The sequence below is a fragment of the Rhinoderma darwinii genome, chromosome 6, assembly GCF_050947455.1.
Source record: "Rhinoderma darwinii isolate aRhiDar2 chromosome 6, aRhiDar2.hap1, whole genome shotgun sequence".
Taxonomy (NCBI): Eukaryota; Metazoa; Chordata; class Amphibia; order Anura; family Rhinodermatidae; genus Rhinoderma; species Rhinoderma darwinii.
Window position 1 is genome coordinate 1408853 of NC_134692.1, and position 24911 is coordinate 1433763.

The 24911-nt window shown below is 52.1% G+C and overlaps 1 protein-coding gene across 4 annotated transcripts in view; it reads left to right on the top strand.

Moving 5' to 3' along the window:
- The window catches only part of CFAP221 (cilia and flagella associated protein 221), a 97504-nt gene extending 86282 nt beyond the window's left edge, over positions 1 to 11222 (top strand). For all 4 annotated transcript variants that reach the window (XM_075828989.1, XM_075828988.1, XM_075828987.1 and 1 more), the window contains 5 exons: positions 1334 to 1462; positions 1545 to 1636; positions 4385 to 4477; positions 6523 to 6618; positions 10366 to 11222. In XM_075828989.1, coding sequence (XP_075685104.1) covers positions 1334 to 1462; positions 1545 to 1636; positions 4385 to 4477; positions 6523 to 6618; positions 10366 to 10507 — 552 coding nt within the window. In that variant the 3' untranslated portion in view covers positions 10508 to 11222. The remainder of the gene's footprint in view (positions 1 to 1333; positions 1463 to 1544; positions 1637 to 4384; positions 4478 to 6522; positions 6619 to 10365) is intronic.
- The last annotated feature ends 13689 nt before the right edge of the window (positions 11223 to 24911 follow it).

Consider the following 24911-nt stretch of genomic DNA (forward strand, 5'->3'; position numbering starts at 1 on the left):
TCTCGCTCTCTTTCTCTTTCGCTCGCTCTCTTTCGCTCGCTCTCTTTCGCTCGCTCTCTTTCTCGCTCTCTTTCTCGCTCTCTTTCTCGCTCTCTTTCTCGCTCTCTTTCTCGCTCTTTCTCGCTCTCTTTCTCGCTCTCTTTCTCGCTCTCTTTCTCGCTCTCTTTCTCGCTCTCTTTCTCTTTCTCGCTCTCTTTCTCGCTCTCTTTCGCTCTCTCTCTTTCTCGCTCTCTCTCTTTCTCGCTCTCTTTCGCTCGCGCTCTTTCGCTCTCTCTCTTTCTCGCTCTTTCGCTCGCTCGCGCTCTTTCTCTCTCACTCTCTTTCGCTCTCTCTCTTTCTCGCTCTCTTTCTCGCTCTCTTTCGCTCTCTCTCTTTCTCGCTCTCTTTCGCTCGCGCTCTTTCTCGCTCTTTCGCTCGCGCTCTTTCTCGCTCTCTTTCGCTCGCGCTCTCTTTCGCTCACGCTCTTTCTCTCTCGCTCTCTTTCGCTCTCTCTCTTTCGCTCTCTCTTTCTCGCTCTCTTTCGCTCTCTCTTTCTCGCTCTCTTTCGCTCTCTCTCTTTCTCGCTCTCTTTCGCTCGCGCTCTTTCTCGCTCTCTTTCGCTCGCGTTCTCTTTCGCTCGCTCGCGCTCTTTCTCTCTCGCTCTGTATTATATAGGGGGATGAGTGTAGCGCCTGTGGACAGATCCCGTCAGTAAGATTTCGCTGACTTCCTTGTGCGGGATTGCGATCTGGATGTTTTTGGTCGGGTTTTTCATGGTCTTTTATTACGGCACTCGCTGATTCTTGTTCGTCATTTCCTGAGATTTCCAGTTTTGTTCCTCCAAGCAGCAGCTATTACCAGCCCCGCTCCCGGCTGTCCGGCTCTTATGTCCTTTATAATCCTCCATTACAAACATCGGAAAGAGATTTTATGTTGGTGACTTGTGACGATCACCGGGAGCCACCGCTGTCCTGTTCATTTCTAAATAACATTTATTGGGGGTGGGGGGGTGCAGGTAAGAACGACCGGCCTGGAGTCCGGGACAACACATTTCTGCTGTATTTATCTTGGGATTCTCCATACTAATACATTGTAACAAACCCTCCACTGTGTGAGCACGACCAGGTCATGTCTTCTGACCTCTGGTCATCAATGTTTCTGCTCAATAACAGCAAGCAGATGTCTTGAAATTGAAACACAAAGTCTATTAGAAAGTTGCAATGACTATATTTTACATGGGACTGGACGGATCTCAGTCGGTCGGAGTTCTCCTTCTCTCCATGGATGTTGGTGCTGGTAGTTGCAGGAATCTTCAGCACACACATAAAAATCTCAACTTCTTCATGTCTTCTAGAATCCGACTCCTGGACTTCTGGCCTTTAAGGGACGTCTTTCCTACTCTGAGATAGACCTGGAACATCACCTGTGCCCGCTGCCCAGGTACCCGACCGAGGGCACAATGAGGAGGCTCCTCCGCCGTCAGGTACCAGTCATGCGTCTTCCTCCGCTGTTACTCTCTGGTTTCTGCTGCAGCGTTCAGGATAAACAAACCGCTGTCATTGTAGGAGATCATTGGAGGCGTCATGAGCTGGAAGAAGTTCCCAACAGTCTCCTCGTGGATTCCACTCCCTGCGATCGATGACTGCAAAACCCGCAGGTAAGAGGTCAATGTCCGTGTACTTGGGGTTGGTCTTGGGGGGTCCCGTGCCCTCGTCTCTGATATGACACCCATTACATTCTTGGTCTTGGGGAGGGGGGTCCCCGTGCTTTCGTCTCTGTCACCCATTACATTCACGTTCTTGGGGGGTTGCTCGTACCTCGCTGTGTGACCTGACGCTGGACTTATAATATTTCTGTACGTAATTCTTGAGCAGCGCTTGTTGTGACGGCGTTGAGGACGTCTTCGGTCGTTGCCTAGAGAGGATGTCATGTTCAGTAGGATAGAGAGGTCCCTGATCATGTTCAGCAGGATAGAGCGGTCCCTGATCATGTTCAGCAGGATAGAGAGGTCCCTGATCATGTTCAGTAGGATAGAGAGGTCCCTGATCATGTTCAGTAGGATAGAGAGGTCCCTGATCATGTTCAGTAGGATAGAGAGGTCCCTGGTCGTGTTCAGTAGGATAGAGAGGTCCCTGGTCATGTTCAGCAGGATAGAGAGGTCCCTGGTCATGTTCAGCAGGATAGAGCGGTCCCTGGTCATGTTCAGCAGGATAGAGCGGTCCCTGGTCGTGTTCAGTAGGATAGAGAGGTCCCTGATCATGTTCAGCAGGATAGAGAGGTCCCTGGTCATGTTCAGCAGGATAGAGCGGTCCCTGGTCATGTTCAGCAGGATAGAGCGGTCCCTGGTCATGTTCAGCAGGATAGAGCGGTCCCTGGTCGTGTTCAGTAGGATAGAGAGGTCCCTGATCGTGTTCAGTAGGATAGAGAGGTCCCTGGTCGTGTTCAGTAGGATAGAGAGGTCCCTGATCGTGTTCAGCAGGATAGAGAGGTCCCTGGTCGTGTTCAGTAGGATAGAGAGGTCCCTGGTCATGTTCAGTAGGATAGAGCGGTCCCTGATCATGTTCAGTAGGATAGAGAGGTCCCTGGTCATGTTCAGTAGGATAGAGCGGTCCCTGGTCATGTTCAGCAGGATAGAGCGGTCCCTGGTCATGTTCAGCAGGATAGAGCGGTCCCTGGTCGTGTTCAGTAGGATAGAGAGGTCCCTGGTCGTGTTCAGTAGGATAGAGAGGTCCCTGGTCGTGTTCAGCAGGATAGAGAGGTCCCTGGTCGTGTTCAGTAGGATAGAGCGGTCCCTGATCATGTTCAGCAGGATAGAGAGGTCCCTGGTCATGTTCAGCAGGATAGAGAGGTCCCTGGTCATGTTCAGCAGGATAGAGAGGTCCCTGATCATGTTCAGCAGGATAGAGCGGTCCCTGGTCATGTTCAGTAGGATAGAGCGGTCCCTGGTCATGTTCAGTAGGATAGAGCGGTCCCTGGTCATGTTCAGTAGGATAGAGCGGTCCCTGGTCATGTTCAGTAGGATAGAGCGGTCCCTGGTCATGTTCAGTAGGATAGAGCGGTCCCTGGTCATGTTCAGTAGGATAGAGCGGTCCCTGGTCATGTTCAGTAGGATAGAGAGGTCCCTGATCATGTTCAGCAGGATAGAGAGGTCCCTGGTCATGTTCAGCAGGATAGAGAGGTCCCTGGTCATGTTCAGTAGGATAGAGCGGTCCCTGGTCATGTTCAGTAGGATAGAGAGGTCCCTGATCATGTTCAGCAGGATAGAGAGGTCCCTGGTCATGTTCAGTAGGATAGAGCGGTCCCTGGTCATGTTCAGCAGGATAGAGCGGTCCCTGATCATGTTCAGTAGGATAGAGCGGTCCCTGATCATGTTCAGTAGGATAGAGAGGTCCCTGGTCATGTTCAGTAGGATAGAGCGGTCCCTAGTCATGTTCAGCAGGATAGAGCGGTCCCTGATCATGTTCAGTAGGATAGAGCGGTCCCTGATCATGTTCAGTAGGATAGAGCGGTCCCTGATCATGTTCAGTAGGATAGAGAGGTCCCTGATCATGTTCAGTAGGATAGAGAGGTCCCTGATCATGTTCAGTAGGATAGAGCGGTCCCTGGTCATGTTCAGTAGGATAGAGCGGTCCCTGGTCATGTTCAGCAGGATAGAGCGGTCCCTGGTCATGTTCAGCAGGATAGAGCGGTCCCTGATCATGTTCAGTAGGATAGAGCGGTCACTGATCATGTTCAGTAGGATAGAGAGGTCCCTGATCATGTTCAGTACGATAGAGCGGTCCCTGGTCATGTTCAGTAGGATAGAGCGGTCCCTGGTCATGTTCAGCAGGGTAGAGAGGTCCCTGGTCATGTTCAGCAGGATAGAGAGGTCCCTGATCATGTTCAGTAGGATAGAGAGGTCCCTGGTCATGTTCAGCAGGATAGAGAGGTCCCTGATCATGTTCAGTAGGATAGAGAGGTCCCTGGTCATGTTCAGTAGGATAGAGAGGTCCCTGGTCATGTTCAGTAGGATAGAGAGGTCCCTGGTCATGTTCAGCAGGATAGAGAGGTCCCTGATCATGTTCAGTAGGATAGAGAGGTCCCTGGTCATGTTCAGTAGGATAGAGAGGTCCCTGGTCATGTTCAGTAGGATAGAGAGGTCCCTGATCATGTTCAGTAGGATAGAGAGGTCCCTGGTCATGTTCAGCAGGATAGAGAGGTCCCTGATCATGTTCAGTAGGATAGAGAGGTCCCTGGTCGTGTTCAGTAGGATAGAGCGGTCCCTGGTCATGTTCAGTAGGATAGAGCGGTCCCTGGTCATGTTCAGTAGGATAGAGCGGTCCCTGATCATGTTCAGTAGGATAGAGCGGTCCCTGCTGTAGCCGGAGCTGGGGATCTTCTTACCATCCTTCATTCATGTCCTCAGGTGTGACCCGTTCAGCGTGGATTTGCTCCCGGTTCTCGCCCCTCCTGCTCTTCGTCGTTTACCCGCGGAGGTCCAGGAACACGTTGTGCCCAGGTCAGTGCTCCGTTCACTGCGGTTCTGACGGCCGCTCCTTTGCCGCTGCGGTGGGTTGAACGCATGAATACTATTGGCTGTATATCTGGATCCTGCTGTAGAGCGTTTGTGTCCCCCAGGTGTAGATCCGGGGCCCCACACCCAGGAGGCGGCAGCGAGTCTCATTAATGGTTCATGGGAAGGAGTAAAAGTGCAGAGGCCGGACGAGCTGCGGCGGCCGGTGAACAAGTTTCCATGTTCGTATCTCAGAAGGAGAAGCCGCGACGACGGCTCCAAATACTAAAATGACGGCCGCACTTTAATCTGGAAGATGCTAGTAAAGGGTTAACCAATGGGCGCTAAGAGCCCCCCTGTACGTCCCTCAGGACCAGAGATTTAGGGGCCTGGCACCCAGCAGGAAATGATAGTTGGGAGGAGCTGCGTTGGTCCTGTGAGCCAATCAACCCCATCGTTTTGGTATCCAGGTGATAAGCGGCGCCTGGAGGGGGACAGACGTTTATCTCCCTCACCCGCGCTCGTATGTTTACTGGGCGGCCACATAAGCGCTCACATTGCCCCTTCCATACGTACCTTTCCTCTGGGTGCCGGCACCGCGGTTCTGGGTGATGTCGTCCGGACTGGGCGTCTTCTAGATATCAGACACATTAAAGAGGCTCAAGTGTCACCGTTCCTAAAAGCGGCACAGATGGCGCTAATGATGGCGACCAGGACCGCTATCCGCAGCTTCTATGAATGAGTGACGCGTCATCGCTGGAGGGAGAACTGACGCCGGCGCAGATACCACCACAATGAGACGGTTCACCGGCCGCCGTATTGGAACTGGCCACGCCCACTTTTTTGTTCCGGAAACAGAGAACCGCGGAAACACTGTGGCTCGGTGATGGATCTGGCGCAGCTTTCATGAGCTGCGGTGTCGGTGCAGGCGGCCGGGTCCATTGGGTTTGATGTCAGAATTCAGCGTCTTTTTGAGCCGCCGTCCACCTGGGGTAACGTGCGATGCTCTGCGGAGGTTTGTAATGACCCTGGACAGGAGGACGTCCCTCATCTCATGTCTGCACGGCTGAACACCTTAAAGGGGCTTTCCGGTTTTAGGTTAATAATTCTTAAAGGGGTAAACCCAGAATAAAAAATGATCAGCTACCCATAATTTTTTGATCGCTGGGTGCCCCAATACTGGGACCCCCACCGATCACAACATTGGGGTCCTGAACCCCCAGATCTTCCTTACCACACCCCCCGCAATGAGCAGGGGCTTGAATGGAGCGGTGGTCGAGCATGTGCCCCATTAAATGTCTGAGAATGACGGGGGAGCCCCCGGCGATCAGACCATTGTCACCGATCCTGTGGATAGGTGATGATGATTTGTGATTCTGGGAGTGCCCCTTTAATCACCATATAAATGAGAAGTTCTGGAACTTTCTACTAGACTTTGTGTCTTCATTCCTAACGATTTTCAAGATCTCTAAGTGCTGTAAGTGAATAGAAACACTTATTTACATCCAGAAGCAGTAAACCTGTACATACCTAGTTCTGCTCTCAGCTGACGTTTTGTTACAGTTGTGCCGAGTCTAGGCAATGCTCTGTGAGCTAAATACATCAGCAGCGTTGCCTGGACTGATTGAATAGTAACAAACCCTCAGCTGAGAGCAGGACTAGCGATGTACTGGTCAGCTGCCTCTGAGTGTTCACGTTCACTGACAGCAAGCAGCCCTGCCCACTTTTTGCGGTGGGGTCATCGTAAAGTGGCAAATCCTTGCTGCAATATGTCGTGCGCCGTACTTGGCGACTTTTTAATGCCATAATACCAATGTAATGAAGAAATGAAGCCGGAAACCCCTCTAATCCCGCCGCTCCGGGGTGAATAAATGAGGAGCTCATTGTCCTTATGTCCCCCTAATATGGGGTGAGGGGAGAGCCTGATTCTCAGTGACCTGCACCCCCGCGTCCGTACCCATCCCCCGAAGACAACACCGTCTGGAACCAACGTGCAGACATCCGATGTTCTCGCTACTCCATAGACCGTCTCCTGTGTTTCTCGTTGTCAGGGAAGGAAATGAGACAGAATCGAAAATGTGGCTGACCCCGGATATGCTGAGGGCTGAATTCACTCTAATGCAGAGCAGAGATCGACACGATAAACCGTGAGTATTACCACAGTACAGGAGAAGTGATGTAACGTATGTACAGTGACTCCACCAGCAGAATAGTGAGTGCAGCTCTGGAGTATAATACAGGATGTAACTCAGGATCAGTACAGGATAAGTAATGTAATGTATGTACACAGTGACTCCACCAGCAGAATAGTGAGTGTAGCTCTGGTGTATAATACAGGATGTAACTCCGGATCAGTACAGGATAAGTAATGTATGTACACAGTGACTCCACCAGCAGAATAGTGAGTGCAGCTCTGGAGTATAATACAGGATGTAACTCAGGATCAGTACAGGATAAGTAATGTAATGTATGTACACAGTGACTGCACCAGCAGAATAGTGAGTGCAGCTCTGGAGTATAATACAGGATGTAACTCAGGATCAGTACAGGATAAGTAATGTAATGTATGTACAGTGACTCCACCAGCAGAATAGTGAGTGCAGCTCTGGAGTATGATGCAGGATGTAACTCAGGATCAGTACAGGATAAGTAATGTAATGTATGTACACAGTGACTGCACCAGCAGAATAGTGAGTGCAGCTCTGGAGTATAATACAGGATGTAACTCAGGATCAGTACAGGATAAGTAATGTAATGTATGTACACAGTGACTGCACCAGCAGAATAGTGAGTGCAGCTCTGGAGTATAATACAGGATGTAACTCAGGATCAGTACAGGATAAGTAATGTAATGTATGTACAGTGACTCCACCAGCAGAATAGTGAGTGCAGCTCTGGAGTATGATGCAGGATGTAACTCAGGATCAGTACAGGATAAGTAATGTAATGTATGTACACAGTGACTGCACCAGCAGAATAGTGAGTGCAGCTCTGGAGTATAATACAGGATGTAACTCAGGATCAGTACAGGATAAGTAATGTAATGTATATACACAGTGACTCCACCAGCAGAATAGTGAGTGCAGCTCTGGAGTATAATACAGGATGTAACTCAGGATCAGTACAGGATAAGTAATGTATGTACACAGTGACTTCACCAGCAGAATAGTGAGTGCAGCTCTGGAGTATAATACAGGATGTAACTCAGGATCAGTACAGGATAAGTAATGTATGTACACAGTGACTCCACCAGCAGAATAGTGAGTGCAGCTCTGGAGTATAATACAGGATGTAACTCAGGATCAGTACAGGATAAGTAATGTAATGTATGTACACAGTGACTCCACCAGCAGAATAGTGAGTGCAGCTCTGGAGTATAATACAGGATATAACTCAGGATCAGTACAGGATAAGTAATGTAATGTATGTACATAGTGACTCCACCAGCAGAATAGTGAGTGCAGCTCTGGAGTATAATACAGGATGTAACTCAGGATCAGTACAGGATAAGTAATGTAATGTATGTACACAGTGACTCCACCAGCAGAATAGTGAGTGCAGCTCTGGAGTATAATACAGGATATAACTCAGGATCAGTACAGGATCAGTAATGTAATGTATGTACACAGTGACTCCACCAGCAGAATAGTGAGTGCTGCTCTGGAGTATAATACAGGATATAACTCAGGATCAGTACAGGATAAGTAATGTAATGTATGTACACAGTGACTCCACCAGCAGAATAGTGAGTGCAGCTCTGGAGTATTATACAGGATATAACTCAGGATCAGTACAGGATAAGTAATGTAATGTATGTACAGGTGACTCCACCAGCAGAATAGTGAGTGCAGCTCTGGAGTATAATATAGCATGTAACTCAGGATCAGTACAGGATAAGTAATGTAATGTATGTACACAGTGACTCCACCAGCAGAATAGTGAGTGCAGCTCTGGAGTATAATACAGGATGTAATTCTGAATCCGTAAGGTAAGTACATAGGGACTTCGCTCTATGTAGCGTATATCTATATGTGACCTGAGACGTGCTGCTCAGTGGGGGGTATACGCTATAGAGGAAGGCTCCGTGGTATTAGCGGCTGGTGGGAGATGATGAGAATACACCGGTTTCCAGACTCCACATTCGTCCTCACGCTTTTGCTTCCTTCTCCACATATTTTGACATAATCACCGATCAATATTCTCCCACAGGCAGCACATTGATCGCAATGGTTATTAATGACACCCATTAGTTGTACTATGTGTGGCAGCTCAAGGCCTCCTGGTGCCCGATGTTGACGGAATGTTCCACACGGCAGTTACTCATTAAACATATGTAATAAGGCAGCAGAGAATATGCGCGGCCTCATATCCAGGCAACGCAGGAAAAAGTCTGAGTTGACTTGATCATGTTAATTGTTTAATAACCTTGAATGACATCACATTGTGACATCAGCAGGCCGTAACAAAGAGTGACATAATAATGTGACCTCATATGAGAGCAGCAGCAGCAGCAGCAGCACAGTGTGACATCATAGGAGAGCCGCAGCGCAATGTGACCTCATAGGAGAGCAGAAGCAGCAGCACAGTGTGACATCATAGGAGAGCAGCAGCACAGTGTGACCTCATAGGAGAGCAGAAGCAGCAGCACAGTGTGACATCATAGGAGAGCAGCAGCACAGTGTGACCTCATAGGAGAGCAGAAGCAGCAGCACAGTGTGACATCATAGGAGAGCAGCAGCGGCGCAGTGTGACATCGTAGGAGAGAAGCAGCAGCGCAGTGTGACATCATAGGAGAGCAGCAGCAGCGCAGTGTGACATAATAGGAGAGCAGCAGGGCAGTGTGACATCATAGGAGAGCAGCAGCAGCGCAGTGTGACACAGGAGAGCAGCAGCAGCGCAGTGTGACATCATAGGAGAGCAGCAGGGCAGTGTGACACAGGAGAGCAGCAGCAGCGCAGTGTGACATCATAGGAGAGCAGCAGGGCAGTGTGACATCATAGGAGAGCAGCAGCAGCAGCAGCAGCAGCACAGTGTGACATCATAGGAGAGCCGCAGCGCAATGTGACCTCATAGGAGAGCAGAAGCAGCAGCACAGTGTGACATCATAGGAGAGCAGCAGCACAGTGTGACCTCATAGGAGAGCAGAAGCAGCAGCACAGTGTGACATCATAGGAGAGCAGCAGCACAGTGTGACCTCATAGGAGAGCAGAAGCAGCAGCACAGTGTGACATCATAGGAGAGCAGCAGCGGCGCAGTGTGACATCGTAGGAGAGAAGCAGCAGCGCAGTGTGACATCATAGGAGAGCAGCAGCAGCGCAGTGTGACATAATAGGAGAGCAGCAGCAGCGCAGTGTGACATCATAGGAGAGCAGCAGCAGCGCAGTGTGACACAGGAGAGCAGCAGCAGCGCAGTGTGACATCATAGGAGAGCAGCAGGGCAGTGTGACATCATAGGAGAGCAGCAGCGCAATGTGACATCATAGGAGAGCAGCAGCAGCCCAGTGTGACATCATAGGAGAGCAGCAGCCCAGTGTGACATCATAGGAGAGCAGCAGCAGCAGCCCAGTGTGACATCATAGGAGAGCAGCAGCAGCCCAGTGTGACATCATAGGAGAGCAGCAGCAGCAGCCCAGTGTGACATCATAGGAGAGCAGCAGCAGCAGCCCAGTGTGACATCATAGGAGAGCAGCAGCAGCAGCCCAGTGTGACATCATAGGAGAGCAGCAGCAGCCCAGTGTGACATCATAGGAGAGCAGCAGCAGCCCAGTGTGACATCATAGGAGAGCAGCAGCACAATGTGACCTCATACAAAAGCGCAGTGGGACATCATTGGACAGCAGTGCAGATTGACATTTCAGATCTTAGGACTTATTTTGTGTCTCTTCCTTTCTCAGTGACGTTTGTGAACAGCGGAGGGAATCTCATGTCCCAGAGGAGGGAATCTCATTGGCGGATAAAGTGCGAGGACGCCTGAAACACATGAAGCTGCTGTCACACAATAACCGGCTGATACTCGGGTCATTAGAGAATGCTTAGGTCAGGGTGGGGTATCCGCCTCTCGGCTTAAAGGGCCATTCCCATCGAAGAGATTTCTGGCATATCCATGGGATGTTGTTATGAATGTCTTAGATTAGAATAACTCCTATAGCTATGTATGTTCTCACTTACTGACAGCAAGCAGAGATCTTGAAAATAATGAATGGAAATGCTGTATATTAGGAATAATTTTTGAAGAATAATTAACCTGTATTTCCATCAGACTGGACATAAATGTTCACGCACCAGCCGTCAACCGTGACAATACGCCTTAATGGGGTGGCAGCGCCCCCTGCAGGTGGTGTTATTTGCCACCTCTTTCTGGTCCGGGACCTTTGCTGCCTCTTGTGTGATCTATGAATGTAGAAACAACATGAAACAATGTGAATCGATATTGGCGTTGAGCAAACACGAGGACGGCGGCCGCTACAGTCGCTGCTTTGTTCTGTTCACACTGAGACTTCACGTTTACTGCACAATCTCCGGGAGGAAACCCGATCCTGTAATAACCTGCCCCCCAAGTGTCACGCGTGTCCTGGACTCCAGACTGAGAACGCTGAGGGTCTGTGCGCACAAAATCAAAGACGTCTGACAATACGGCGCTTCGGGGGAAAACCGCTCCTGATTTTCAGACGTTTTTTAAGCCCCTCGCGATTTTCACAGCCATTTTTGGAGACGTTTTAATAGATTCAATAAAAAACGGCCTAAGAAATGACCTGCGCTTATTTTTTGTGGGCGTCTTTTTACGTGCTGTATAAGAGGCGCAAAAAAACAAAACGTCCGGTCAGAACAGAGCGCCGTATTTCTGCTTCCGGTTTTTCAGGTGTTTTTTGAGGCAGAAACTCTAAGCAAAATCCACCTGAAAACATTACGTGTTCACATCCTCAAGGTCCTCGTACACAACACGCGCCGATAAATTGACATTGTTCCGCGCTCATTGATTGGTTCTCGTCTTCTCCAATCACACGGAGCTATGGATGGGGACGAGCGCTCATCACTCCGATCCCAACAGTACAATAATTACATCACAGAGTGACATCACCGGGCAACACCAAAGATGAGATCAAAGAGTTATATAACAGCACTACAGTAAAGGATGACATCACAAGTGACATCACCGGGCAATAGTAACAAAAAAACAACATCACGGGCAACACCAAAGATAAGTTCCCAGAGTGTCTTTACAGGGTAATAGATAAGGATAAGATTACAGAGCAACACCAAAGATGACATCACAGGGCAATAGTAAAAGAATGACAATGCTGAGTACAGGAGAGTAGGGTGGCCCCGGCTGAGCACAGGAGAGTAGGGTGGCCCTGGCTAAACACAGGAGGGTAGGGTGGCCCCGGCTGAGCACAGGAGAGTAGGGTGGCCCCGGCTGAACACAGGAGGGTAGGGTGGCCCTGGCTAAACACAGGAGGGTAGGGTGGCCCCGGCTGAGCACAGGAGAGTAGGGTGGCCCCGGCTGAGCACAGGAGAGTAGGGTGGCCCCGGCTGAGCACAGGAGAGTAGGGTGGCCCCGGCTAAACACAGGAGGGTAGGGTGGCCCCGGCTGAGCACAGGAGAGTAGGGTGGCCCCGGCTGAGCACAGGAGGGTAGGGTGGCCCCGGCTGAGCACAGGAGGGTAGGGTGGCCCCGGCTGAGCACAGGAGGGTAGGGTGGCCCCGGCTGAACACAGGAGGGTAGGGTGGCCCCGGCTGAACACAGGAGGGTAGGGTGGCCCCGGCAAAACACAGGAGGGTAGGGTGGCCCCGGCTGGGCACAGGAGGGTAGGGTGGCCCCGGCAGAACACAGGAGGGTAGGGTGGCCCCGGCAGAACACAGGAGGGTAGGGTGGCCCCCGGCTGAGCACAGGAGGGTAGGGTGGGCCCGGCTGGGTATAGCATTGGTGGGATGGACGTGGCTGGGGACAAGAAGGTGGTGTGGGCGCAGCTGGGTATAGTAGTGGTAGATTGGGCACTTCTGGGTATAGTAATAGAGGGATGGGCTCAGTTGGATTAAGGATCATTCCTGGTGACTCATTAGACATCACATTGGATCTATCGACCTCTGATCAGCAGTTGTGGGGGGCAGTGGAGTCATAGTCGGGTCTGGCACATGCAGCATTATAATATCACGAGCAGCCACTGGCATAATATTCTTTATTGTCTCCCTGGTCCCATTATAAGCGTCACGTGACAGCACATTATAATAGCGCATCAGAAACCCAGCGCCATCCCTAATAGGATCCACGAATGTCCCCGTCCCATTGTCAATCTCATTATTGTTGCTGAGACTGAATGGAGCAGGTGTGACCCCTTTTTTTGGCCTGGGCCCCAGAACTCTACAAGACTCTTGCCAGGAATTTGTCTCCCCAATCTGCAGCTGCTCCCAAAAAGATGAAGAAATAATCAGCAACAAATGTCACGTGCTTGATCCAAAAAACGGGTCACCCCAGGATCCACCCACCATCGGGTCACCCCAGGATCCACCCACCATCGGGTCACCCCAGGATCCACCCACCAACGGGTCACCCCAGGATCCACCCACCATCGGGTCACCCCAGGATCCACCCACCATCGGGTCACCCCAGGATCCACCCACCATCGGGTCACCCCAGGATCCACCCACCATCGGGTCACCCCAGGATCCACCCACCATCGGGTCACCCCAGGATCCACCCACCAACGGGTCACCCCAGGATCCACCATCGGGTCACCCCAGGATTCACCCACCATCGGGTCACCCCAGGATTCACCCACCATCGGGTCACCCCAGGATCCACCCACCAACGGGTCACCCCCAGGATCCACCCACCAACGGGTCACCCCCAGGATCCACCCACCATCGGGTCACCCCAGGATCCACCCACAATCGGGTCACCCCAGTATCCACCAATAGGTCACCCCAGGATCCACCCACCATCGGGTCACCCCAGGATCCACCCATCGGGTCACCCCAGGATCCACCCATCGGGTCACCCCAGGATCCACCCATCGGGTCACCCCAGGATCCACCCATCATCGGGTCACCCCAGGATCCACCCACCATCGGGTCACCCCAGTATACACCCACCAACAGGTCACCCCAGGATGCTTTTAACCTGTCCAAATTCTCTAGTGTATGGCCAGCTTAATCCCTTTGCGCACAGATCTATAGAGTCTTCTCTTGTACGCAGTGTCCATTTCTTTCGGGTTTCTTGTCCCTCAGGAATTTCTTGCATTCAGACGTTGGTCTCTTATTGATTAAGTGTCGATTTTGTCTCCTGGGGAGATGTTGTTGAGCTGCAGGTTATTGCCCTGAACAGAGAGATCTGAAGCTACAGAGAGAAAGGACAACGCGTCAATCCAGCAGCAGCGGCGTATAGTCACCCGACAGTCAATGTTTCATTTAAACAGGTTCAATATTGTGCTCTGATTAATTTCTTAAAAAATATCCTTATAGCGGTCAGAGCAAACTCCCCATCAGGGACAGAGCTACACAATAATATTCTGCTGCCTGCAGCCACCACTAGAGGGAGCTCACTACATACAGATATATACAGCTCCCATAGAGTTATATAACATTCTGCTACCTGCAGTCACCACTAGGGGGAGCTCACTACATACAGATATATACAGCTCCCATAGAGTTACATGATAATATTCTGCTGCCTGCAGCCACCACTCGAGGGAGCTCACTACATACAGATATATACAGCTCCCATAGAGTTACATGATAATATTCTGCTGCCTGCAGTCACCACTAGAGGGAGCTCACTACATACAGATATATACAGCTCCCATAGAGTTATATAAGAAAGATTGAAAGAATTAAACCTATTTAGCCTTGAAAAAAGACGACTAAGGGGGGACATGATTAACTTATATAAATATATTAATGGCACATACAAAAAATATGGTGAAATCCTGCTCCTTGTAAAACCCCCTCAAAAAACAAGGGGGCACTCCCTCCGTCTGGAGAAAAAAAGGTTCAAGCTGCAGAGGCGACAAGGCTTCTTTACAGTGAGAACTGTGAATCTATGGAATAGTCTACCGCAGGAGCCGTCACAGCAGGGACAGGAGACACCGCAGGAGCCGTCACAGCAGGGACAGGAGACACCGCAGGAGCCGTCACAGCAGGGACAGGAGACACCGCAGGAGCTGGTCGCAGCAGGGACAGGAGACACCGCAGGAGCTGGTCGCAGCAGGGACAGGAGACACCGCAGGAGCTGGTCACAGCAGGGACAGGAGACACCGCAGGAGCCGTCACAGCAGGGACAGGAGACACCGCAGGAGCCGTCACAGCAGGGACAGGAGACACCGCAGGAGCCGGTCACAGCAGGGACAGTAGACACCGCAGGAGCCGTCACAGCAGGGACAGGAGACACCGCAGGAGCCGTCACAGCAGGAACAGGAGACACCGCAGGAGCTGGTCACAGCAGGGACAGGAGACACCGCAGGAGCTGGTCACAGCAGGGACAGTAGATGGCTTTAAAAAAGGGTTAGATAATTTCCTAGAACAAAAAAATATTAGCTCCTATGTGTAGAAATTTTTCCTTCCCTTTTCCCTTCCCTTGGTTGAACTTGATGGACATGTGTCTTTTTTCAGCCGTACTAACTATGTAACTATGTAACATTCTGCTACCTGCAGCCACCACTAGAGGGAGCTCACTACATACAGATATATACAGCTCCCATAGAGTTACATGATAACATTCTACTGCCTGCAGCCACCACTAGGAGAAACACTACATACAGATATATACAGCTCCCATAGAGTTATATAACATTCTGCTACCTGCAGCCATCACTAGGGGGAGCTTAATACTGATTGCTGAATGTTAGACCCTAAAACAGGCAAATATTGAAGGTTGGAGATTGATTAGAACTTTCACCACACACCTATGACAGTGACTCCCTTGGTCTTGCGCACAACGACAAATGATCGGAAATTAATCTAATCACGCGATGCACAAGAAGCTTCCGCCGACCACAGCTGAAATGATCACACTTGGCCGATCTCATTTTCGGCAGACAGAAGTCTTCGGCCATCTTGAACGATGGTTTACGTTACTTTTACGTGATGTTATCTCTCATGTTTACGGCCGGGACTTCACCTTTTTCGGTCCTCAGCTCCAATGTTTACGCTCTTGACAGCAGCTTTTTTAGTAACCTTTGCTCGACTTTTGTACCACATCTGTGGGCGCCGTCCTGCAGCAGAGTCGCGACACTCATAGTGGAGCAGCTGAAATGTCATTTACCTGTCAGGATAGAGACGGCGGAGGAGCTGAGATACATGTAGATCTGTGTGAGCACCGCCACCTGCTGGAAGATGAGGAGAATGGCAACTGTACAGTAATTATTATCACTGATATCAGTCTCTGTACCCAGGAGCTCACAATCTAATCTCCCTATCTCTCACATAATGCAGCAGGGTATATATATATTTGTACGTTGCTGTCACACTGTGGTTTATTCTCATTATAACTGGAAAATATTGGTAAAATGCCATAGGAAAACATCTAGGTGTATATACCCTCACTCCCATCATCCCTCCGCCCAAGAGCTCACACATATTGGCGATAGTTTAATATGACGTCAATTAACAAATCAGGAGAACATACAGACTTCAGATGATGATGATGATGACAACGTTGATGAAGATGATGATGATAATAATGGTGTTAATGGTGATGATGATGATGGTGATGATGATGGTGTTAATGGTGGTGATAATGATGATGATGGTATTAATGGTGATGATGATGATAATGATGATAATGATGATAATGATGATGATGGGGATGATGATGGTGTTAACGGTGATGATGATAATGGTGATGATAATGGTGATGATGATGGGGATGATGATGATGATGATGGTGATGATGATGGTGATGATGATGGTGTTAATGGTGGTGATGATGATGATGGTGTTAATGGTGATGGTGGTGATGATGATGGTGATGATGATGGTGTTAATGGTGATGGTGATGATGATGATGGTGATGATGTTAATGGGGATGATCATGATGGTGATGGTGATGATGATGATGGTGGTGATGACGATTATGGTGATGGTGATGATGATGGTGATGATGGGGATGGTAAACATACACATTAGGGGGTTGTTAGATAAGCAACCTCCTGGTTAATGAGCGCAGCGCGCGTCGCCTCACCAGACATCGGACATGTTGTTTAGGGTCCAGGAAGCTTCATAGAGATTTGTGATTTCACGTTATTTATTTCCTGACAAATCACAGAAAACGGCGGCACCGATACCAAACCCAGAGCACGAGCGGCACCGATACCAAACACAGGACACGAGCGGCACCGATACCAAACACAGGACACGAGCGGCACCGATACCAAACCCAGGACACGAGCGGCACCGATACCAAACCCAGGACACGAGCGGCACCGATACCAAACCCAGGACACGTGCGGCACCGATACCAAACCCAGGACACGAGCGGCACCGATACCAAACCCAGGACAAGAGCGGCACCGATACCAAACCCAGGACACGAGCGGCACCGATACCAAACCCAGGACACGAGCGGCACCGATACCAAACCCAGGACACGAGCGGCACCGATACCAAACCCAGGACACGAGCGGCACCGATACCAAACCCAGGACACGAGCGGCACCGATACCAAACCCAGGACACGAGCGGCACCGATACCAAACCCAGGACACGAGCGGCACCGATACCAAACCCAGGACAAGAGCGGCACCGATACCAAACCCAGGACAAGAGCGGCACCGATACCAAACCCAGGACACGAGCGGCACCGATACCAAACCCAGGACACGAGCGGCACCGATACCAAACCCAGGACACGAGCGGCACCGATACCAAACCCAGGACACGAGCGGCACGATACCAAACCCAGGACACGAGCGGCACCGATACCAAACCCTGGACACGAGCGGCACCGATACCAAACCCAGGACACGAGCGGCACCGATACCAAACCCAGGACACGAGCGGCACCGATACCAAACCCAGGACACGAGCGGCACCGATAACAAACCCAGGACACGAGCGGCACCGATACCAAACCCAGGGCACGAGCGGCACCGATACCAAACCCAGGGCACGAGCGGCACCGATACCAAACACAGGGCACGAGCGGCACCGATACCAAACACAGGGCACGAGCGGCACCGATACCAAACACAGGGCACGAGCGGCACCGATACCATACCCAGGACACGAGCGGCACCGATACCAAACCCAGGACACGAGCGGCACCGATACCAAACCCAGGACACGAGCGGCACCGATACCAAACCCAGGACACGAGCGGCACCGATACCAAACCCAGGACACGAGCGGCACCGATACCAAACCCAGGACAAGAGCGGCACCGATACCAAACCCAGGACAAGAGCGGCACCGATACCAAACCCAGGACACGAGCGGCACCGATACCAAACCCAGGACACGAGCGGCACCGATACCAAACCCAGGACACGAGCGGCACCGATACCAAACCCAGGACACGAGCGGCACCGATACCAAACCCAGGACACGAGCGGCACCGATACCAAACCCAGGACACGAGCGGCACCGATACCAAACCCAGGACACGAGCGGCACCGATACCAAACCCAGGACACGAGCGGCACCGATACCAAACCCAGGACACGAGAGGCACCGATACCAAACCCAGGACACGAGAGGCACCGATACCAAACCCAGGACACGAGCGGCACCGATACCAAACCCAGGACACGAGGGGCACCGATACCAAACCCAGGACACGAGCGGCACCGATACCAAACACAGGACACGAGCGGCACCGATACCAAACACAGGACACGAGCGGCACCGATACCAAACACAGGACACGAGCGGCACCGATACCAAACACAGGACACGAGCGGCACCGATACCAAACACAGGACACGAGCGGCACCGATACCAAACACAGGACACGAGCGGCACCGATACCAAACCCAGGACACGAGCGGCACCGATACCAAACCCAGGACACGAGCGGCACCGATACCAAACCCAGGACACGAGCGGCACCGATACCAAACCCAGGACACGAGCGGCACCGATACCAAACCCTGGACACGAGCGGCACCGATACCAAACCCAGGACACGAGCGGCACCGATACCAAACCCAGGACACGAGCGGCACCGATACCAAACCCAGGACACGAGCGGCACCGATAACAAACCCAGGACACGAGCGGCACCGATACCAAACCCAGGGCACGAGCGGCACCGATACCAAACCCAGGGCACGAGCGGCACCGATACCAAACACAGGGCACGAGCGGCACCGATACCAAACACAGGGCACGAGCGGCACCGATACCAAACACAGGGCACGAGCGGCACGATACCAAACACAGGGCACGAGCGGCACCGATACCAAACACAGGGCACGAGCGGCACCGATACCAAACACAGGGCACGAGCGGCACCGATACCAAACACAGGGCACGAGCGGCACCGATACCAAACACAGGACACGAGCGGCACCGATACCAAACACAGGACACGAGCGGCACGATACCAAACACAGGACACGAGCGGCACCGATACCAAACACAGGACACGAGCGGCACCGATACCAAACAAAGGACACGAGCGGCACCGATACCAAACACAGGACACGAGCGGCACCGATACCAAACACAGGACACGAGCGGCACCGATACCAAACACAGGACACGAGCGGCACCGATACCAATCCCAGGACACGAGCGGCACCGATACCAAACCCAGGACACGAGCGGCACCGATACCAAACCCAGGACACGAGCGGCACCGATACCAAACCCAGGACACGAGCGGCACCGATACCAAACCCAGGACAAGAGCGGCACCGATACCAAACCCAGGACACGAGCGGCACCGATACCAAACCCAGGACACGAGCGGCACCGATACCAAACCCAGGACACGAGCGGCACCGACACCAAACCCAGGACACGAGCGGCACCGACACCAAACCCAGGACACGAGCGGCACCGACACCAAACCCAGGACACGAGCGGCACCGACACCAAACCCAGGAGACGAGCGGCACCGACACCAAACCCAGGAGAAGAGCGGCACCGACACCAAACCCAGGACACGAGCGGCACCGACACCAAACCCAGGACACGAGCGGCACCGACACCAAACCCAGGACACGAGCGGCACCGACACCAAACCCAGGACACGAGCGGCACCGACACCAAACCCAGGACACGAGCGGCACCGACACCAAACCCAGGACACGAGCGGCACCGACACCAAACCCAGGACACGAGCGGCACCGACACCAAACCCAGGACACGAGCGGCACCGACACCAAACCCAGGACACGAGCGGCACCGACACCAAACCCAGGACACGAGCGGCACCGACACCAAACCCAGGACACGAGCGGCACCGACACCAAACCCAGGACACGAGCGGCACCGACACCAAACCCAGGACACGAGCGGCACCGACACCAAACCCAGGACACGAGCGGCACCGACACCAAACCCAGGACACGAGCGGCACCGACACCAAACCCAGGACACGAGCGGCACCGACACCTAACCCAGGACACGAGCGGCACCGACACCAAACCCAGGACACGAGCGGCACCGATACCAAACCCAGGACACGAGCGGCACCGATACCAAACCCAGGACACGAGCGGCACCGATACCAAACCCAGGACACGAGCGGCACCGATACCAAACCCAGGACACGAGCGGCACCGATACCAAACCCAGGACACGAGCGGCACCGATACCAAACCCAGGACACGAGCGGCACCGATACCTAACCCAGGACACGAGCGGCACCGATACCTAACCCAGGACACGAGCGGCACCGATACCAAACCCAGGACACGAGCGGCACCGATACCTAACCCAGGACACGAGCGGCACCGATACCAAACCCAGGACACGAGCGGCACCGATACCAAACCCAGGACACGAGCGGCACCGATACCAAACCCAGGACACGAGGCACCGATACCAAACCCAGGACACGAGCGGCACCGATACCAAACCCAGGACACGAGAGGCACCGATACCAAACCCAGGACACGAGCGGCACCGATACCAAACCCAGGACACGAGGGGCACCGACACCAAACCCAGGACACGAGCGGCACCGACACCAAACCCAGGACACGAGCGGCACCGACACCAAACCCAGGACACGAGCGGCACCGACACCAAACCCAGGACACGAGCGGCACCGACACCAAACCCAGGACACGAGCGGCACCGACACCAAACCCAGGACACGAGCGGCACCGACACCAAACCCAGGGCACGAGCGGCACCGACACCAAACCCAGGGCACGAGCGGCACCGATACCAAACACAGGGCCCGAGCGGCACCGATACCAAACACAGGACACGAGCGGCACCGATACAAAACACAGGGCACGAGCGGCACCGATACCAAACACAGGGCACGAGCGGCACCGATACAAAACACAGGGCACGAGCGGCACCGATACCAAAAACAGGACACGAGCGGCACCGATACCAAACACAGGACACGAGCGGCACCGATACCAAACCCAGGACACGAGCGGCACCGATACCAAACCCAGGACACGAGCGGCACCGATACCAAACCCAGGACACGAGCGGCACCGATACCAAACCCAGGACACGAGCGGCACCGATACCAAACCCAGGACACGAGCGGCACCGATACCAAACCCAGGACACGAGCGGCACCGATACCAAACCCAGGACACGAGCGGCACCGATACCAAAAACAGGGCACGAGCGGCACCGATACCAAACACAGGGCACGAGCGGCACCGATACCAAACCCAGGACACGAGCGGCACCGATACCAAACCCAGGACACGAGCGGCACCGATACCAAAAACAGGACACGAGCGGCACCGATACCAAACACAGGACACGAGCGGCACCGATACCAAACCCAGGACACGAGCGGCACCGATACCAAACCCAGGACACGAGCGGCACCGATACCAAACCCAGGACACGAGCGGCACCGATACCAAACCCAGGACACGAGCGGCACCGATACCAAACCCAGGACACGAGCGGCACCGATACCAAACCCAGGACACGAGCGGCACCGATACCAAACCCAGGACACGAGCGGCACCGATACCAAACCCAGGACACGAGCGGCACCGATACCAAACCCAGGACACGAGCGGCACCGATACCAAACCCAGGACACGAGCGGCACCGATACCAAACCCAGGACACGAGCGGCACCGATACCAAACCCAGGACACGAGCGGCACCGATACCAAACCCAGGACACGAGCGGCACCGATACCAAACCCAGGACACGAGAGGCACCGATACCAAACCCAGGACACGAGAGGCACCGATACCAAACCCAGGACACGAGCGGCACCGATACCAAACCCAGGACACGAGGGGCACCGATACCAAACCCAGGACACGAGCGGCACCGATACCAAACACAGGACACGAGCGGCACCGATACCAAACACAGGACACGAGCGGCACCGATACCAAACACAGGACACGAGCGGCACCGATACCAAACACAGGACACGAGCGGCACCGATACCAAACACAGGACACGAGCGGCACCGATACCAAACACAGGACACGAGCGGCACCGATACCAAACACAGGACACGAGCGGCACCGATACCAAACACAGGACACGAGCGGCACCGATACCAAACACAGGACACGAGCGGCACCGATACCAAACACAGGACACGAGCGGCACCGATACCAAACACAGGACACGAGCGGCACCGATACCAAACACAGGACACGAGCGGCACCGATACCAAACACAGGACACGAGCGGCACCGATACCAAACAATGGACACGAGCGGCACCGATACCAAACACAGGACACGAGCGGCAGATCTGCCGATGTTGTTGCGCCTTTTTTTAAACAAATCAGTGTACACAAATGTTTTATTGATTAGCGCCAAAAATAACGAAATGTTTGCACCGCACCAGACATTTCCTAAAGGGGCGTGGCTTAAAATGTTCCATAAAAAAATGAGCCAATTAATAGGGGAGGAGATAAGCGTTCCGTATGTCTCGCAGGATGCGCCAAACTTGTCCTACAGCGAACGCCACTGGGATTCATTTGTCTTCTTGTGTCTGGTCTAAACCGTCGACACTTATAAACGGGCCGGAGCATTATAAGGGATTACGGAGCGCGTCCTCACCGCGGGCAGCGCTCTTCTATCTTCTCGCCTCTGGGTTGGAGATGTCGTTGGTGAATTGTCCGATTTTCCTGTATTTTTTGCTCATTGCGCTGTTTATATGATGTTTAGGATCAGGACTTACAATATAAACGCTGGGACCGCGGGATTTATATATTTATGTATTTGTTTTATGAATGACATCATTGATCCCTACAACTATTTTTTATATTGTACTTGGCGCCATTTTATCTGTTTATACTTTTTACCTGCAAGCAGTTTTATTGTCCCTTATGGGGGATTATTCCCCAAAATGCATCATCCCTGTGAGACCGATCAATAAGGATTGAGGGAATCACTTCTCCGCATGAGTGAAAAAGCACCAAGAAAAAGACGTCAACAGAGTTCCCCTTCTGTTCTCGTTAAATGGTTGATAACAGAGAATAATAGATTGTCTTAAGCCCCTATTACAGCGGCCAATTTCGTTCCTCCGATCCCTTATCCACATCCATTATCATCATGTCGGCGGCGCGTCTCCCGGTTTACACACCAAGATGTGCCGCCGACAACCAGAATATTTCACATTTTTAAAATGATGCGACCGGCAGGTGATCCGGCGTTTCCCGATAATTGTCCAGTATAAAACCCCCCTGAATCGCAGGCCTCTCTCCAGCCTCAAAGGGAATGTGTCGCTAGAGATTTTTATTTTTTCAGTTAAACAATTATTATTTGAGCGATTACACATGGTTTGAATTTTTTTACAAGTCAGGAAATATTATAAATTAGATTCAAATTTATAACATTACCACGTGCTGGCCACTAGAGGGAGCAGTTCCCAAAATTGCAGCGTTGCAATGTGGTAAAGCAACCTCATTGATTTATGCTGCAAATTTGGGGTGGACACACTCTCCTCTAGTGTCCTCACACAATCCCCCCCCCCTCCTTTATCCTGGCTAGTGCCGGGAGAAGGAAGGGTTTCAATGTCTCCAAGTTCCTACACTGTGTGCCGCCATTTTCTGAGCGACTGCACAGAGTAGGAGGATTAGATACAATGGTAATCAGACAGTATAACACGAACATAATACACACATCACACAAACAAACAAACAAACATAATACACACATCACACACAGGAACATAAATTACCTGCCGCTGCCGCCTCCGCTCCTCTTCCTTGCGTCTTCGCTTCCTTGAACATATGGCCGGAAGCTGCGGCCCGAAGTCGTCATCTCACTGTCCGGCCGCGGCTTCCGGTCCACATGAAAATAGAGCCGGATTTCGCTCTACGAACGAGCTTCGTTTTGGTCTGTGTGGGAGCGGCGCATGCGGTGTTCCCACACAGATGGCGTACACTGCAGAGAATGGAACGGCTCGCGTTCGTATTCTCTATGGGGATGTATGTGCCGTATTCCATCTCTGTATGTGCCGTATTCCATCTCTGTATGTGCCGTATTCCATCTCTGTATGTGCCGTATTCCATCTCTGTATGTGCCGTATTCCATCTCTGTATGTGCCGTATTCCATCTTTGTATGTGCCGTATTCCACCTCGTTAATCGACACACACAGAGATGAAAAAAAAATGTCAGCCCCCATAGAGAAGTAAAAGTCAGAAAAAATAAAAAAGTAGAACACGAGAATATAAATCATATGTATGTTATTAAAAGCAATATGATAAAAAAAAAATCATGACACCTTCCCTTTAAATCACTGATAACAGGGAACAATAGATTGTAGTCAGATGCCCTACAGTCATCCTCTCCCGGCCTGGAATGGCATTTTCCAAATATCTGCTTGCCATCAGTGAATAAGAACATTCTTGTTTAAAGAATTTGTTTCCAGGGACTGAAAACCTGTTCTAGCCCAATACTTTTTACAGCTGACGGTTTGTTACAATGTATCAGTGTAGACTATTATCTGTGAGCTAAACACATCAGCAGGACAAACCTCTCTCCTGTCCGGATTGTTTGTTAGGCTTCGTTCACATCTGCGTTAAGAGCCTCCGGCACGGATTACCGGAGATTACTGAACGATGTTGCGCTATTGTGTCCGGTAAAATCAGTGGCGGATTAAGTAGACCATGGGCCCTGGGCTGTTACCCAAACTTCTCCACCGCCGCCCTGCCGCGCCGTAACTATTCCTAACACCACCTTTTCGTGCAAGTATTAACAAATGGGTGTTACGATTCCCCTTGTCAGAGGGCTGTGTCCCTACATACTGACAGTCTCCAACCATCGCTGACAGCATCACACTGTGCAGAGACACATCCTCCTGACAAGGGGAATAGTA